The sequence below is a fragment of the Piliocolobus tephrosceles genome, chromosome 11 (assembly GCF_002776525.5).
Source record: "Piliocolobus tephrosceles isolate RC106 chromosome 11, ASM277652v3, whole genome shotgun sequence".
In the NCBI taxonomy this organism is placed as follows: domain Eukaryota; kingdom Metazoa; phylum Chordata; class Mammalia; order Primates; family Cercopithecidae; genus Piliocolobus; species Piliocolobus tephrosceles.
The window spans coordinates 47,088,916-47,106,886 of record NC_045444.1 but is presented as its reverse complement, the minus strand read 5'-3'; the positions used below and the strand labels follow the sequence as shown (position 1 = coordinate 47,106,886).

The 17,971-nt window shown below is 35.0% G+C and overlaps 1 protein-coding gene across 2 annotated transcripts in view; it reads right to left on the bottom strand.

Annotated features, from left to right (window-relative positions):
- Nucleotides 1–17,971, bottom strand: part of PSMD14 (proteasome 26S subunit, non-ATPase 14) — a 109,313-nt gene that overhangs the window by 34,788 nt on the left and 56,554 nt on the right. For both annotated transcript variants that reach the window (XM_023217357.1, XM_023217358.2), the window contains 4 exons: nucleotides 10,913–10,984; nucleotides 10,558–10,677; nucleotides 8,325–8,395; nucleotides 7,190–7,340 (listed from right to left, as the gene is read on the bottom strand). In XM_023217357.1, coding sequence (XP_023073125.1) covers nucleotides 7,190–7,340; nucleotides 8,325–8,395; nucleotides 10,558–10,677; nucleotides 10,913–10,984 — 414 coding nt within the window. The remainder of the gene's footprint in view (nucleotides 1–7,189; nucleotides 7,341–8,324; nucleotides 8,396–10,557; nucleotides 10,678–10,912; nucleotides 10,985–17,971) is intronic.

The following is a 17,971-nucleotide window of genomic DNA, read 5'->3' as shown; positions in this document are numbered from 1 at the left end:
GCTGACAATTCCTTATATCAGCTAAATAAATGTGATAAACTATTACACGTGTTTCTATCATAAATAGTATAGGAACATTAGTACCTGTAATATTTTCTTAGGCATCCTCACAAGATCTGAGAGTGTTGTAAAACTTCAAACTGATAATAAGAGAGAAAGACAGGAAGCAAACAAAAGATAATACAGTAACAAAACGTGTTCCAAGAATACCTTGGAAGGGTATGCTCACAGAGCTATGTCAGGAATGGAAATAGATTTTTTTATGTATTCTATTTCCTATTTTTCTCTTTTTGCCTGGAAAACTAGACAAAGAAAAGGGGTGTGCATGAGTGTGTACAGTTTATCATTAGGACTACGCAGCCCTAGCTGACACTTGTGGGATACTGATCAAAAAATAATCTTATAAATATAACAGCTGTGCTAAATATCTTTTCCTACTTTTAGAAGACAAATGACATATTCAACTTGAACTCTAGCTCTAATTTTACAGGGTTCAAACTGACCAAGGATAATGTTCATAAGTAAACTGGCTAACTGACCTTGTCAATCACGTTCCAGTTATTTAATAAATGACTCTATGCTGACATATAAAAAATTAATAAATGTCACAAAATTAACTGCAGTTGTTTGGATATGCTAAAAGCTAAAAAAAATAGAACTGGTAATGGCTGAACACTGGTGCAAATTCATTCCTCAATTTTATTTTATAAACATTTATGAAAAAACTATTGCAATGCACTAAATTCCAAGATATGGGTATCTCTCCTCAAAGACATCTCAGTCTTGTGGGGAAGACAACACAGACAGATGAATAAAACAAAATGGTTAAGTGCAATACATTAATCACCTCATAGGCCCAAGTTTCTTTCTTTTTTTTTTTTTTTTTGAGACGACGTCTGGCTCTGTCGCCCAGGCTGGAGTGCGGTGGCCGGATCTCAGCTCACTGCAAGCTCCGCCTCCCAGGTTTATGCCATTCTCCTGCCTCCGCCTCCCAGATAGCTGGGACTACAGGCGCCCGCCTCGTCGCCCGGCTAGTTTTTTGTATTCTTTAGTAGAGACGGGGTTTCACCCGTATTAGCCAGGATGGTCTCGATCTCCTGACCTTGTGATCCGCCCGTCTCGGCCTCCCAAAGTGCTGGGATTACAGGCTTGAGCCACCGCGCCCGGCCTCCAAGTTTCAAAGTAATATATTCACTTCAGTTTCATCAGCATGCCCAAGGAAAATATCTTAGAAAATGGTAAGTGCTAAATAAAAGTTGGCGAATCAGAAGAGTATTCCTAGATTAATTAGCATGTACAAAATATAAGAAGGGAAGACTTCATTTCTTTTGTAGTCATTACCATCTTCTTAAATGTAGCAAATTAGAGATTAATTTATAGGCTTGTTCTTATCAAAATTTGCAGAAACATTCACATTCTATTTTTTCAATATTCTAGTTCTTGATCCTTTTTTTTTTTTTTTTTTGAGATGGAGTCTCGCTCTGTTGCCCAGGCTGGAGTACAGTGGTGTGATCTCAGCTCACTGCAAGCTCCACCTCCTGGGTTCACGCCATTCTCCTGCCTCAGCCTCCCGAGTAGCTGGGACTACAGGCGCCTGCCACCACGTCCAGCTAATTTTTTGTATTTTTAGTAGAGTCAGGGTTTCACCGTGTTAGCCAGGATGGTCTTGATCTCCTGACCTCGTGATCCGCCCGCCTTGGCCTCCCAAAGTGCTGGGATTACAAGCGTGAGCCACCACACCCGGCCATTCTTGATCCTTTTAAGTATGAATTATGTTAATCGTCAGAATAAAGTATCATTTATTGCACACCTCCTAATATGACATGTGTACTCTAATCTCTACATATATTATCTTATGATAGCCATAATGCTATAAAATAGGTACTAAGAGGCCGGGCGCCGTGGCTCAAGCCTGTAATCCCAGCACTTTGGGAGGCCAAGACGGGCGGATCACGAGATCAGGAGACTGAGACCATCCTGGCTAACACGGTGAAACCCCGTCTCTACTAAAAAATGCAAAAAACTAGCCGGGCGAGGTGGCGGGCGCCTGTAATCCCAGCTACTGGGGAGGCTGAGGCAGGAGAATGGCGTAAACCCAGGAGGCGGAGCTTGCAGTGAGCTGAGATCCGGCCACTGCACTCCAGCCTGGGCGACAGAGCGAGACTCTGTCTCAAAAAAAAAAAAAAAAGAAAGAAAGAAAGAAATAGGTACTAAGATTCCTGTTATATAGAGGAAAAATCTGAAGCTCAAGAAAATTAGGTAACCTGTTCAAGGTCACACTGCAAAGAGGAGATAAAAATGGGATTTTAATGCAGGCCTGACCCCTAAGTCTGTGTTCTACATTACTCTATGCCCTGGCTATGGCCTACTACTAATATAATATAATATATTATATATATATAGAGAGAGAGAGAGTATATATATATATACATAGATATATAAAATAAGCTCAAAACAAGACTAAGATTTGAGTAAACTATTTGAGTACTTAAAAACCTTCGCCATCTTAAAACTTTCTAATATAAAATTTCTTGGAAAAGTAAAATATTTGCTACCCACCCCTAAAAAAAAAGACACAACCTTCTAGATATCTGAAAATAAAGGGTACGCTCTTACAACATTCATTCGCTAACTTTTTTTTTATTTTAATTTTTTTTAAAACTAGAGACGGAGTTTCATCATGTTGCACAGGCTTGTCTCAAACTCCTGGGCTCTAGCATTCCACTCACTTTGGTCCCGCACAGTGCTGGGATTACAGATGTGAGCCATGGTACCCGGCCACATTCCCTAACTTTCTTCCTGCATTTGTATTTATTCTCCAAAGCCCCATCTTTTGTAAAATGCTAGTTGTTTAAACAAATTAAAACCAATGAAACCACTCCTTTTACATTCTAATACCTGTGGAAAAAAGAATGAACGAAGAGGCGAGTACCACTTGGAATGATATTGTTTCTACATTCTTCCCATGCGGTACAAGCTCCTCTTTTTTGAGTGATGTCCCGCCTACCTCTCAAAACTCAGCCCAAGCTTTATCTATTCTGTGCAACCTACACTGATTTTTCTCCCTTCTTCTAATTTTAATTTACATTTACTGTGTTTGCTATACAAGTAATACTTTATTGTATAATGGCACATACAAAATTCTGAATAAGTATTTGTTGAATTATTTCTGTCTCTAGCAACCAATTTAATACTTACAGAAACAAGCAATTTCAGTATATTTTGTATCAGTATGCAAAATATCAGTATAGGTTATCAGTATATAATTGGCAGAATGAGATCTTGCTCACTACTAACGCTAAATGTATATAATTTATCTTCTCAAAGAAGACAAAGACCATTTTTTAAAATTTATTTTGTACTTTAGAATCATTAGCATACAGATCAGGTATCCTTAAGAAATACCTGCAGATAAGCTGAGCTGCAGTTAAATGAACATCACATTTTTTAAAGTCTATTGAGTGTTTTGATCAGATTAAATAAAAATGTTTCAAGAAAACCTAACCAGTGGAAGACACATTTGGACATAGTCATTTCTTTTTTTATGTTTTCAAAACAGAGAACAGACGCAATGATTGTTAGGAGTTAGTTAGCTGGTAGCAACTGAGCATTTTACTAATAGGAACCCTGTCAAGGAAAATGAGTTCTCTAAAGCAGTAATGCTTTTTAATAAATATATTACAATATCCTAATTAAGTTGTATGCTAGTTTTATGATTTTGCCCAAAGTGACCATTCTTTTTGCCTCAAGAAAGAAGTATAGTCACATTACAAGTTGAATTAACTTCTAAATTTGCTGCTGGATCTAGTTGTGGGCTGAGTATACAAGATAATAAAACATTCAGCAAGAGGTCCCCACTGTGCCATCTGAGAACTAAAGTTTAAAATATGTAAATATGTATATTTCACAAATGAACTAAATGCTACAAGCAGATCTTATAAACTATTTCCCTGATTAGAGCAGAACTCACTGGTAACTTCTGGGAGCTTACTCTCCATTTAAATTATGAATGCAATTACCATTGGTTTTCACCTCTATCATTTAAAAACATTTATAGTAGGGTTACAGATTCTTTATCATATAGTGTACTTCATTATTTATGTTAATTTCAGTGTTTACTCCTAGGGATGTCACAAAAGTCAACAGGAATAAATCTGTCTAAATTGTTTCTTTAAATTAATGGAACAACACATTTTAAAAAATCAATTAATATATAATACATAATACCTAGAGAAAACTATGGAGAACTTAGAGGAAATGTACAGCTCTTTCCCCTGACTTATGCTGAAGAGAGTGACACCTATCCACAGTAACTTAAGGAATGGCCTCACAATGACCTCTGGTATTCATTTTGCATTCTGCAGTTACTCTGATTATATCATTCATAATGGTTTAATATTAAAGAATTAAAGAGTCATTAAAAAAGCCTGAGCTCTGAAATTTTACAGAACTGGATTCGTATCTTTGTTCTGCTGCTAACTCATGGTCTGACTTTGGCAAAGCAAACTCCTTGGCCCTAATTTTTTTTTTTAACCGCTAATAACATGTAATAGTAACAGGTCCTATCTTTAGGATTATAACAAAGAATAAATAAGTTGAAATGGTATTCATAATACCTGGCTCACAGCAATTATTCAATAAAAAATGTAATCAAGTCACCATAAAAGAAAATCAAACTAATTGTGAATGAATTGAGATTACCAAGAAAGAATCCAGGCTTATCTAATTTCTCAAAGACAGAAATATTGGAATTTATAAAGATGGAAATATATAAAACGTTCAAGAAAGAGGTTTTAAAAAAAGTGAACAGAGACCCAACTTATATCATTTATATATAAAATGTCATTTTAATTCTTGATCTAATCATAGCCTTACTAAATATTTTGACAGCTTTCATAAATCACACATAGGGAAAGGAGAGGGAGACTCTTATGCTATTCTTCATTTTTATAAGTTTGTATTCATAAGTATCATGATTTAACTAAAACACTCTAAGGATTTACTAGCATTTAATCTGATTCATAGTGATGAGAGGACTTGACACTGAAAGAACCATAAATTACAATCAAACTCTGACTCCTTAAAGATGAAGTTGCATTACTGACAAAGAACTGGATCCTTATTTCAGGAGATATAATAGTATGAATCTAGACATTAGGTCCAACAAGTGATGCAAATCATCAATGATAGGTATTTACACTAAATTTTTTCAAAAAGATTTCTTCCTAATATACAAAAGTAGACAGTGATACATATGACTTCATAAATTTTAGATATATTATTTTTAAAAACTAAATTTAACATTGTTAAGACATGTGATGAATGCATATTATTAAATGAAATTCATCATTTTAATATAAACTACAATTAATTAGAAATAATGAAAATTCCAATATTATACAACACTTAAACTAGGTTTGGAAACTAAAATTGCCATTTTAAACATTACAAAAGGATAACTAAAAATAAAATACATACTAATTTATTTACATTTACATTTATTTACTGTATTTTGAGAATGCTTTCTTTCATTGTGTTTATTTTTACTTTCCTTTTTCAAAGTAGCCACCATCACGTTAGTCAAGATATCATAAAACCTAAGTTAAGCTAATACTATGAAACAGAATTCTAATTATATTTAAAATTAAGCTTTAATTATTACTTGTAAATATTGTGGTAGGGGACTTTGTTAGATAATTGTTATATTTGTAAAACAGTAATCATTACTTAAATGAATTACTTACGAGTTACTAAAAAGGTACCTTAAAATACAGAATTAAACTTAAGAGGTATTATACTATAATTCATAAAGCCAGTAACAATCAAGGATTTTTCAACCTCTTTTATCTAACCCATTTAGTTAAAAAAAAAGTAAATAAATTGAAATATAGGCATATAGCAAGAATCAGAAGCTAACCATTCTGAATGGTCTAGTATATCACTTTCTATTATTGTTTTTGTGGATAGTTTTTGCCTCTGAAAAGCTAAATCACACCTAATAAGATCATGATTTAGAGAAGACCTCAATTTTTATACATGATAATGGTATGATGTCAGAAAACATTCAACTTCAAATTTATGACAGATAAAATCTCCATGTTTTAATAGCCATGTTTAGTTTGTTTGAGCTGGTGAGCAGATATAAATGTAATCTGCACTACTATCAAACTCCAGGTCTGATAGATAACAAGCTAATATTTATTTCTAAGTGCTCTAAAAATTATTTGTAAAACCTGCATATAAAGGATTGCATAAATATATTGTGATTTTTAACAATTATTCTACACTACAATGGAAGTACATGCTCAAACAAGACACCTCAGCAGTATTTTAAAGCAGTAACCACCTAGCCAATTTCTGTATGTTCTGTAGTTTTTCTAATCCACTCTCCCTGTGGTTGAGCAAAATCGAATTGCCTCTCACATTTGCAGACAGCTCTGTGAAGGTGATAATAGAGCTGCTCCCTGCTGTCATGAGGCAGGAAATAGGAAAATGGCATATGGGGCTAGAAAGAAAGAAAGAAAAAAAAAAAAAAGAAAGAAAGAAAGAATGAACAAAAAAAGAGAAAGAGAACTAAACAAGAACAAAAGGGGTTTCAACAAAGAACTATAACCCAATATGCTTTCCAAGTTAATCTGTTTTCAGAATTATTTAGCATATTTAATCATTCATTTGCATCCTCACTCCAAAAACGTGAATGGTTGATACCAAGTCTTTGGGCAAGTTTTCATTGTCTAAAATATTTGGAAAACACAACTCCAGAATATGTCCTGCACAATGTCTGCAAAACAATGCCCTTTAAATAGATTTTTAAAATGTTCTACCAATTCCAAATTCATCATTTGAAAATAAAGGTAAAGCAATGTTTATTTAAATATTAATAAAATGTTTATAGCAGGCTTTGAGTATGGTTTAACTTTCCTAATTTTATGAAATTCAAAAAATTTAAAGATAAATATTCATGACAATTACACAAGTGATTAAAGAAGAAATCTCTAAATAAATTGCTAATAATACCAAGACACAGTTATCAACTTGTAAAGTTTTTTTGTTTGTTTGTTTTTTAAGTAAACAGATAGCAGCTTTCTGTGTAATTAAGAATTCTGCTTTAAACAAAATGGATTTTTATTTAATGTATCTGTAAACAGAATGTGGCAGTAGATGGCAATAAAGATAGAATCTACTCTACCTTTCCTTTTACACTCTGAATGGGATCCACAACCACTGCCACAGCTCTCTCCGACAAGGCTTCAAAGCTCTGCTGAGTGTTGATATCCACACCAGAAAGCCAACAACCAAAGCCAGGGTGACTGTGATACCAACCAACAACCATCTCCGGCCTGAAACAAAGAGGGCATTCAGATGCTCAGAACAGAACAAGTAATACATTTATGATATGAAAAGAAACAACACACTAACGGGGTATAAATTAAGAAGAGATGAAAAACACACAGGTGTGAAAAAGCACCTGAAATTGTACACCATATTATCCAGAAAACATGGAAATGAGTATGTGTGACAAAGGAGTACTATCATTAAGAGATGCACATTAGCAGTGGTAGATAAGGCTTTCAGTTTTTCACCTTGTTACCACAGTTTCTCAGAGCCAGTTTTTAGCCTTTCAGCATTCAAGTAAATATCTACTCTTTAACTCCTTAGCTCTGGGAGTTGGATTTTCCAGGCACAGAGTACATTTTTAACAATGGACACCAGGATCCACTGTTGTGAAAGGATTAAATATCAATTAAACCAGCAGTAGAACTAGGAACTCAGTCAAAAACCAATTTGCACTGTTCTGCTCAGCTGCTGAGCCTTTTGCTAACATTAATTTTGAAGTTTTTTCCACAGTAGAAGAATTTGAGCAAGAGAATGGTAACTATTGAGAGATTTGGTCTGAGGAAAAAAACTTCAGAATATTTGGATTATACTTTCTCCGTCTTTAAAACTATGCCTACAAACATAATTAAATATTCATAATCTCATTCAGTTGCAGCTCTCAAATACATGGAACATACAAGCTCTTTCAATTATAAGTGACTAGACAGTAACTCCATATGCTAAACAGAGGGAAGCTACAGCCCAAGCTTACTATGTGACAGTCAAGAATTTTAACATGAGGCAGTTCTCTGATGGGCAAATTTCTTTGGTTCTAAAGGGAAGACATACTAGACAGGCGGTGCATGGCACCGATATTTACAGATACTTTTATGTCAACTACGTGACCTCTTTTTCTAGAAATGATATTGATAAACATCTATAACTTTGAGGTATGTTTCTATAAATGTTTCCCATTATTTCTTTAGCTGATCACTTAAAATGCTTACCTTCCTGTCTGCTTCAACATATCCAACATTTTAGCTTGGAACACTGGATCAACTGCCTCCACACTTACACCCTGATTTAGAAAGAAATAAAAATTATTAATTTTTGTAAATTTGGAAAAAAAAAAAGCTTCCCTATGTATATTATTTGGGGTTGCCAAAATCATTTTATAGGTTTTGATACCTACATTTGATACCTACTCAAGTCATTCAATTATAAACCTCAAACCAATCAAGCTTCTAAAATTGCCAACTAACAAACTGCCATTGGCTATGTATATGTTTACCAGAAATAAGAAAATAATTGAACCAACCATAGCTATTGGTTAGACCTATCTAGGCAAGCATACTTCCTAATGCCATCTTATCATAACTGATGACTAAAATGAGCTTCATACAAAGTTCTACAAATATTCAGCTATCAAAATGAAACAGCCTCAAGTCTCTTACGTACAGCATTATTTTGCTAGTTCAACCAAAATAAAATGTTTGAACATGGAAGAATTAAAAGGTTCAGATCATCTCTCTGGGATAGAGTACTGTCTTTATAGCTCCCAGGGCTTTCTTCTAACCTCAGGAATCTAAATCAAATGTACTTAAAGAAACTAGTTAACATAAGCACTTCCTTCCCACCAAAACAAACAGTACGCATATTGAATTCCAACAGAGAGTACATCCTCAAGAACAGGGGTATGCAATCTGCTGCTTATAGGCTAAGAATGTTTTCGGGTTTTTTCTTTCTTTTCATATATGTACTTTAAAAGGACTGTCTTAAAAAAGAAGAAGAATATGCAACAGAGACATATGTCTTTATAGAAAAAGTTTACTGACTCTGGGGTCAGAAGGAAAACTTTCTAATTCTATGACACTAGGAAATAGAATTAGAGTGAATATAGGGATCAAAATCTTTTATTTTATATTGTCAAACAAGCATTTACATGGAAGTAATGATATTAAAGCCTAAGAACGATGTATTATAATGGATATCTGCATAAGTACCCATAACATATGTCAGTTTTATGTATTTCATGTAGCCTAATATAAAAAGATAGATGCACGTAATAAATAGTCTAAGATTTAAATCTAAACCTTTAGTTAACATGTAGAGTGTTTCTCTATTTCCAAATGTATAAAAGAAATATAATGGATATCGAGATAGATAAAATCAGTAGATCCAAATTAGTTTACCTCAACAAATTCATCTATTTAGAGAAAACTTTACATTTATAAATATATTGCATTCTGTAGCAAATATTCTATTTTAAATGCTTATTTTTAATATACATACTATATATATTACAGGACTTAAAATTGTAATTTGTTCTCTAGCATCTACCTTATCAAAGTAAACTTACAGAGCCTCGAACAGAACAAACAGCTTTATAACACAATTTCTTTAATCCTTCTTTTACAAGGCTCAGTAAGAGAAATATTGCCTAGCAAAGAAGAAATATCCCTTGGAAAAATGCATGCATATTTTTCTAAACAAACAGGTGAGAAGGATATATGTGTTATTTTTTGGAAGGTAGATGGAATGGTTATTGTTTTTCGGCTATTTTCTTTCAGTCAAAATGCACATCTATCAACACAAGTTCATCAAACAAAAAGGCAAAACAAAACAAAAATCTCTAGAAAGAATAATGTATTCTATACAGGTAATTTGTATGGAGTACATATATATAAACAAATATAAACAAAATACCATGCCTAGGCAAAAATACTCAGGTTTGCTATTGGTTTTGTGTGTGTGTGTGTGTTTGTTTTTTAACTTAACCTTTTAAATAAAAAAAGCTTAACAGTCATTCATCACCATATAGAACATCTTTTAAATGACATATTTCAAAACAATGGGAACAAGACATAAGAACTAGTGTATATGAGTTGAAAATCTAAATAAGAGAATCTCAAATCTTTTGAAAACTTGGTTCAAAATCAAACTAACACTCTGCTATTATAGGGTAAGTAACTTTTAAATCCAGTATTTTACCAGTTTAAGCTGAAGGCATGAGAAAATAAATTTAGCATTGGCATCATTCAGTTTGTAGACCTATAAGAAGTTATGCTGCGTTTTAAAGATTAATGATTTAATTCAATACAATCTAAAATTTCTATCAAACTTATGATTAATTTTTCCTATTGGAAAGAGAAAATATAATATGATGAGTTAGTTTGCATAGGAAAAGAAAAATGAAAAGAAACACATTTACTTGCAGCAGGCAACCATAAAAGTACTCACTGTCCCTGACTGTGGCATAGCAAACACATCAATCACTCTGACGGTATAATCATCAACAAATTCTCCAAGCATCAAACCCATAACTTCCATTGGAACTCCAGCACGGCCATGTTTTAACATCTGTAGAAAGGAAGAGATGTAGATACAAGCAAAGTTCGTTAAGGTCTCTGGTTCCTCTTTATAAAACAAAAAACAAATTTTGTTACCGTGAAAATAAAAAACTCTTTTTATAAATGTACCTAAAACAATAGCTTATTTATGTCTGAGAGGATTAAGGTGACAAATACTCCAAAGTAAATACTCCAAATGAAAGCAAAAGAGTTATCTAAAGGAAGTAACTACATTCACTACTTACTTTTAACAGTGCCAGGGAAGAGATATAGACTTGTTCTGCTGTGTCCACTGCAGGAGCATCTGTAGGTGGCCCCTAGAAACAAATACATCAATTATTACAAACACACACAGAGAGTTTATGAGTTTAAAATTCAAGTTACATGTGGTATAAACTTGATATTTTTAAAATAGTTTTGAAAAACATGTCAAGTACCCTTTTATTTGGCTACCACACAATCAAAACACATTTGCAAATATCAAACCTGTAGAAAACAGGTAAAACTTAATACTAAGCCAAGGGTCTAATGGACACAAAGTTTAAGTCTTCCGGCAATGCCAATCTACCTTTGCTACAAAATGGCTATAATGTACCAATCAGCCACATTTGTTACCACAGTGTGTATATGTGAAATGCTGTTGGACTAGCACAATTAACTAAAGCATCAACATCAAACAGCAAATTCTCTGAGCTTCTTGATTTTCAGCTAAAGACAGCATGTATTAATAGATTAAGGCTATGGGATTCCTCTGCAAATTCATCCCTACAGTGGAGGAGAAGGGGAAAGAAGACTTCTAATCCCTGGGTGAAAGAGCTGTGAACAACATCCTCTGCACGTCACCTAATGAAGCTGTTCCCCTCCCCCTATACAACAACAAATTTAACACAATTGCCCCAGGTGTGAACAAACCAGTTGAGACAGGTATAGCTGATGTGAAAATACTTCCAAAATCCTAACCGCTATCTTTAAAACAAGTATTACTACCAATCTTATTACAGGCTAAGGAAGACACTATGTTTCTCCTCTAAGGATTCTATCTTCCTGAAAGGAAGCAAACTTCTCTTGACTATAACATTCAGCTGCACAAGGTAACTGACATATAGTTCTTACCCTCAAGAGGCCTACAGTCTTATAAATGTGATTCTGCCCCACAATTAGTGCACATAGAAAGCTTCTTGTTTTTTAATATTGAACAATCTGGGAAATTAAAAGGAGATATGACATAATTGCCAGGTCCTGTTTTGCTTAAAGTTCCCTTTCCCTGACAGTAACTCTATTACAAATTAGGTAAACAACATGTTACCGTATCCAAATTGTAAGCCATGTTCTCTCTCCCATTTACACTTTTACATACTAAAAGTAAACAATTGCTTTACATTCCATACTTATAGGTCTATGTGTATTTCGTGCTTTTGTGTGTGTGTGTGTGTGTGTGTGTTAAATTATATTACTTTATATTGTTTTAAAAGTTCATAATTATTTACTGGAAGCATTAAGTATAAACGGTTCTAGAATAAGTTTTCTCTAAATAAAATAATTTTTTTTTATTTACTTCTGTTAAAAGTGGTGGGAAAAACCAAGTCCCTCAAATTTAATTTTCATCATAAATGCCAGGCAATAAAGTTGGAAACTGACCAAATTCTTCATCTATTATCACCTAATGCAGTTTTATTGCTTATTTTTCAAATAGCGAAGATCTCCTTCAGAATGTAGTATCAGGCCAAAGCATCTTGCTGAAGTCATCATATAAACCTAATTTTAGTAGCATAATAATTTTACTCATTTCACTTAGAAAGTTAAGAAAGATTAAGGAAAAGGTGAGGACAACAATAAATTAGTTGTGATGAGAGGTTTGGGGGAAGTAGTAGTAGCCTTAAAAGGTTAGGATAATAGTAAGGTTTCAGTTAAACAGAAGGAATTGATTCTTGTGATCTGCATAGCCTGGTGACTATAGTTAATAATAATGTATATTCCAAAATAGTTAAAAGATGACTTCAAATGTTCTCAGCACAAAGAAATGATAAATATTGAGGTGATGGATATGTTAGCCTTATGTGATCATTCCACAACATACATATTTATCAAAACATTACCCCCCACCAATATATATAATTATTTGCCAATTTAAAATAAAATAAAACAAGAGAAATAGGTTAACAAACACTGTATTCATAAAATTATCCCTAGATCCAGAGCAACCTTACACATTGCATATGAAGAAAGAAGTTAAACTGGTATCTCGACTATAGCTTTAATACAGCCTTTCTCAACTTGCCCGAAAATATTTTTTTTTTTAGAAAAAAAAGGGAAATAAAACATCACACCATCAACAAAATGCGTTACTGACAGAATCCAGAAACTATTTCTGCCACCAAAGAAGGAAGAAACACTATTTCGTTTAATATTATATATATAACCAGTACCTAGAAAAGTACCTCGGCCATAGTAAGAACTTAAGTACTGATTGAAAGAATGAATGAATAAATTAAGGTGCTACTGCAAGCCAATGGAACAGAAAAGAAAAATACCAACTAGTTACCTTGAGAGACAGGAAGCAAGCCACATGTCAGTGGCCTTTCTTCTAATTCAGAAACATACTAACTCACAATGGATTTTCTTCTGATTCAGAAACATAGTAACAAGAAAGCCATGTACTAAGAGAAGACTATGCAGCTGTTTATTGTATGAGTGCTGTTTTATTTTTGTTTTTTTTTAGACGGAATCTCGCTCTGTTGCCCAGGCTGGAGTGCAATGGCGCAATCTCGGCTCACTGCAACTACCGCCTCCGGGGTTCCAGCATCTCTCCTGTCTCAGCCTCCTGAGGCACTCGGATTACAAGGGGTACGTCGCCACACCCAGCAAATTTTTTTGTATTTTAGTAGGGACGGGGTTTCACCGTGTTGCCCAGGCTGGTCTTGAACTCCTGAGCTCAGGCAATCCACCCGCCTTAGTCTCCCAAAGTGCGAGCATTACAGGCGTGAGCCACCGCACCCAGCCATGAGTGCTGTTTTTAAAACAGCAGCCAGTGATACTTACTGCTGCCCCTTTCACTACTGTTGGCAAGAACTAGAGAAGGTTGGTAGTGGTGAAATGATGCCAGAGAGAGAGAGAAATCGCATATAATACACTGTCAATGGGACAGATACTAAAGACCTCGGCTAGCAGTGACTATCTAAGGCTGTTGTTTTTCTACATGCTCACCTGTTCAGAATAGCAAAAACCAGGCAACAGAAAAAAACTCCATTAAAGACTCGAAACTGAGCTCAGAGAAGTATGTAAGAACATGAACAGCTGATATGGGGGGAGGGGAGCCAGGGCAGGGCTGGGTAGAGGAGGGTGTGGCCCCTGGCTAGGGCACCACCACCGGGCTTGCGCCCATGGACCTAGGTGAAGACAGGCATTTTTGTTTTCCTGCCCAAATGTTGCATTTCCAAGACCACCCTGGCCTGCCACTCCCCAATCCTGTGTCTATTAAAACTCCAAGACCCAAGCAGTCAAAGACACAAGTGGCTGGACATTGAGAGGAACAGAACACATCAGCAGAAGAAGACACTGGTGGCTGAACATGAGAGAGGAGCACATCAGCAGAGGAACACACGGATGGCTGGACGTGGAGAGAAACCACCAGGGTAGGAGCAAACCAGCATGCAAGCAGGCCATCAACCAGCAGAATGAAGCAGAGTTTGGCCAGGGCAGAGGACAGCGGCCTGACTCCAGGTGAAAACCATCTCCCTTCTGGCTCCCCTATCTGCTGAGAGCTACTTCCACTCAGTAAAACCTTGCATTCATTCTCCAAGCCCACATGTGATCGGATTCTTCCAGTACACCAAAGCAAGAATCCCCAGATACAGAAAGGTCTCTGTCCTTGCAGTAAGGCAGGGGGTCTAATTGAGCTGTCTAACACAAGCCACCTATGGATGGCTAAACTAAAAGAGCACCCTGTAACACACACCCACTGGGGCTTCAGCTGTAAACATTCAATCCTAGACACTGCTGTAGGGTCAGAGCCCCACAGCCTGCCTGCCTGTATGCTTCCCTAGAGGTGTGAGCAGTGGTGCACTGAAGAAGCGAGCCACATCCCAATTGAACGCCCTGTGAAGGGGACAAGGGAACTTTTCCCGTTTCACAGCTACAGATCAAAGATGACCCAATTAGCTCCCAAGATGAGAAAAATGTGGGGCTGTGGACCATCTACCTACATTATCTTTTGGCAAACACTCCTGGGGGGCAGTATTCTGGTGATTCAAACAGAAAAGCCACCTAAATATAGGAATCGTGAACAAAATTTTAGAAAACTATTTGACATCAGTAAAATAGAAGTTCCTTATCTTTGAAACAGAAAGCTGGAGGACAGACCAAGATAAAAAGATGGAAAATAATTAAGAATTAAAATCACACTAAGAGAAACAAGGGTAAAAGCATTATAACAAATTTAATTCAGTGATATACAATATAAATTTCTAGATGTCCCAAAATGTACAGTAAAAACTTAGAGATGAAAACTTTTAGAAATATAATAAAATTAGAGCCGCAGTTCCCAACCTTTTTGGTGCCAGGGACCGATTTCATGGAAGACCACTTTTCGAGTTTTGGGGTGGGAAGGATGGTTTTGAAATGAAACTGTTCCACCTCAGCAGCATTATAGATGGAGCATGCAACCTAGATCCCTCACATGGGTGTTCAAAATAGGGTTTGTGCTCCTATGAGAATCTAAAGCTGCCACTAATCTGATGGGAGGTGGAGCTCAGGCAGTAATGCTCACTTGCCTGCTGCTCACCTCTTGCTGTGTGGCTCGGTTTCTATGGTCACAGACTCATATGGGGACACCTGAATTACAGGACAGACAAGAGCTCAAAGCTAAAAAATACAGTTGTTTCTAAGGATAAAATAAACAGAAACAATAAGCAAAGGCAAAGCTGAAGAAAATTTTCTTGAATTAAAAAAAAAAGTTCACTTTTGGGACTATCATATGTGAGGCAATAAGCAATGAATAAAAAACTGTATCTTGAAAAATCTTAGCTAAATCTCAATTACTTTAAGTAAAATGTCTAAAACCATATGAGTAGAGAAACCAAACAACCTGCTGGGAAAAAAAATGCAACACAGGTTGACTTTGGATTTATTTGCAACATTAGATGGCAGAAAACAATGAAGCAAATCTTCAAAGTTTTAGGTAAAAAACTGAAAGTAAGAATTTTATATTCAATTTTTTAAAAACATCCAAAGGCCCACAAATATATTACTAAATATATAAGGGCTCAGAAAATAGAATTTCATATATCTTCCCTGAAAGAGCTTCTTCAATAAAAGATCCACTTGAGCATCCCAGTCCTCAAATAAAAATTAAAGGCTAAAAAATGGAAGAGTCATCATATAAAGAAATCTGTTACAACCAGTGAATGCAGTTAAAAAGATATAGATACAAATAATGTAATCAGGATCCAAACCCCTCATTATCCAGGTAACTATACAGGCAGGAGGGAGAAATGAAGTACACAATATGCTGTATATAATAGGGGAAATTTTCCCTATATATATATATTTCCTATATAATAGAGGAAAATACAGATGTAAGTGTTGACTTTTATTATTCTAGAAACATAAATTAGTTTTTTGAACAACTTTAACCGCTGTAAAAATTAAAAAGCATGTAATCTCAGCTACTCAGGAGACTGAGTGGGAGGATAGCTAAAACCCGAAAGGCTGAGGCTGCAGTGAGCCATGGTTGACCACTGCACTCCAGCCTGGGCAACTGAGTGAGACCCTGTCTCAAAAAATTTTTTAAATTAAAATTAAAAAGCCATGTACACATTACTAAGTCACTGGGGAAGAAAAACCAAACACAATACTGACAGTAAAACAACAGTAGGAAATCAAGAAAGAAGAAAAACAAAAATACCAAGCAACATAAGGTAAGATCAAATATACTGGTTATGAAAACATATAAATGGATTAAAGTCCCTTGTTAAAAGATAAAAGCCTCTCATAATGGGTTTAAAAATGGAAATTCATGTGTATGCTGCTTACAAGTAACAATTAAAACAAAAAGATTGAGCAAAATTTGTCAATGAGATACCAACATTTTTTGTTTAAAAGAAGCCACAATGGCCAACAGTTCACTCACCTTACCTTTCATCAGTGGTGTATTACATTAATATTTCCCACTATTAAATAATCTTTGTACTTCTAGATTAATTGTTCATATTTTCTTTACTATTTGTTCATTGATTTTTTTTTTTCTCATAAGTGAGATTGCTTTGGCATTTTTTTGTGTGTGAAAATTGCCAGGTTTTGATATTATTATGTTAGAGTTACAAAACAAACTGAAAAATTTACAAGTTTCCCAATTACAAAGTTTTCCATTTTCTATGTTCCAATAAAATGTATGTGAATAAAAAATCTATCCATGTTTTTCAATTTTGGAAGTGTTTATTATTAAAACATTTGTCTTTGAGGCTGTTCTGTGGCTAATTGTTATAACCTTTTCAGTTGTATTGATAAATTCAGGTTATCTATATCTTGAGGCTAGATGAACTATTATCGTGTTGCAGAAAGCTTCATTTCATTTAGATTTCAAAGTTATCACCATAGAATTGAACATATTCTATTTTAATTTTTCATTTTTTCTTAGTACTGGAAGCATTTAAAACTAAATTTCCTTCCCTATATCATGTTATACCACCACCCAGATGGATTAAAGAGTTACATGTTTTTTAAAAAAATTAAAGTGTAACAAATGCTACGCCAAAAATATTGGTGAATGTCTATTTGATCTGGGTGAAGAAGCACATTTTAGGTACAAACCCAACTGAACAAATAAAGGAACATAAAATTGCCAACATAATCTAAATTTCTAAATACTTAAAGAATTTAAAACAAAACACCCTGAAAAAATAGTTTTCCCATTTATGACTAAAAGTCAGTACACAAGTAAATTAAAAATACTAAAACCATAATGGAAACATGGGCAAAGAATAATAAAGAGACTAATTACATCAGAAAACATGATGAAATAAATATGAAGGCCAGGCGCCGTGGCTCAAGCCTATAATCGTAGCACTTTGGGAGGCCAAGGCAGGCAGATCATGAGGTCAGGAGATGGAGACCATCCTGGCTAACATGGTGGAACCCTGTTTCTACTAAAAATACAATAAATTAGCCAGGCATGGTGGCATGTACTTGTAATCCCAACTACTCAGGAGGGTGAGGCAGGAGAATCGCTTGAACCCAGAAGGCAGAGGTTGCAGTGAGCTGAGATCACACCACTGCACTCCAGCCTGGGTGACAGAGTGAGACTCTGA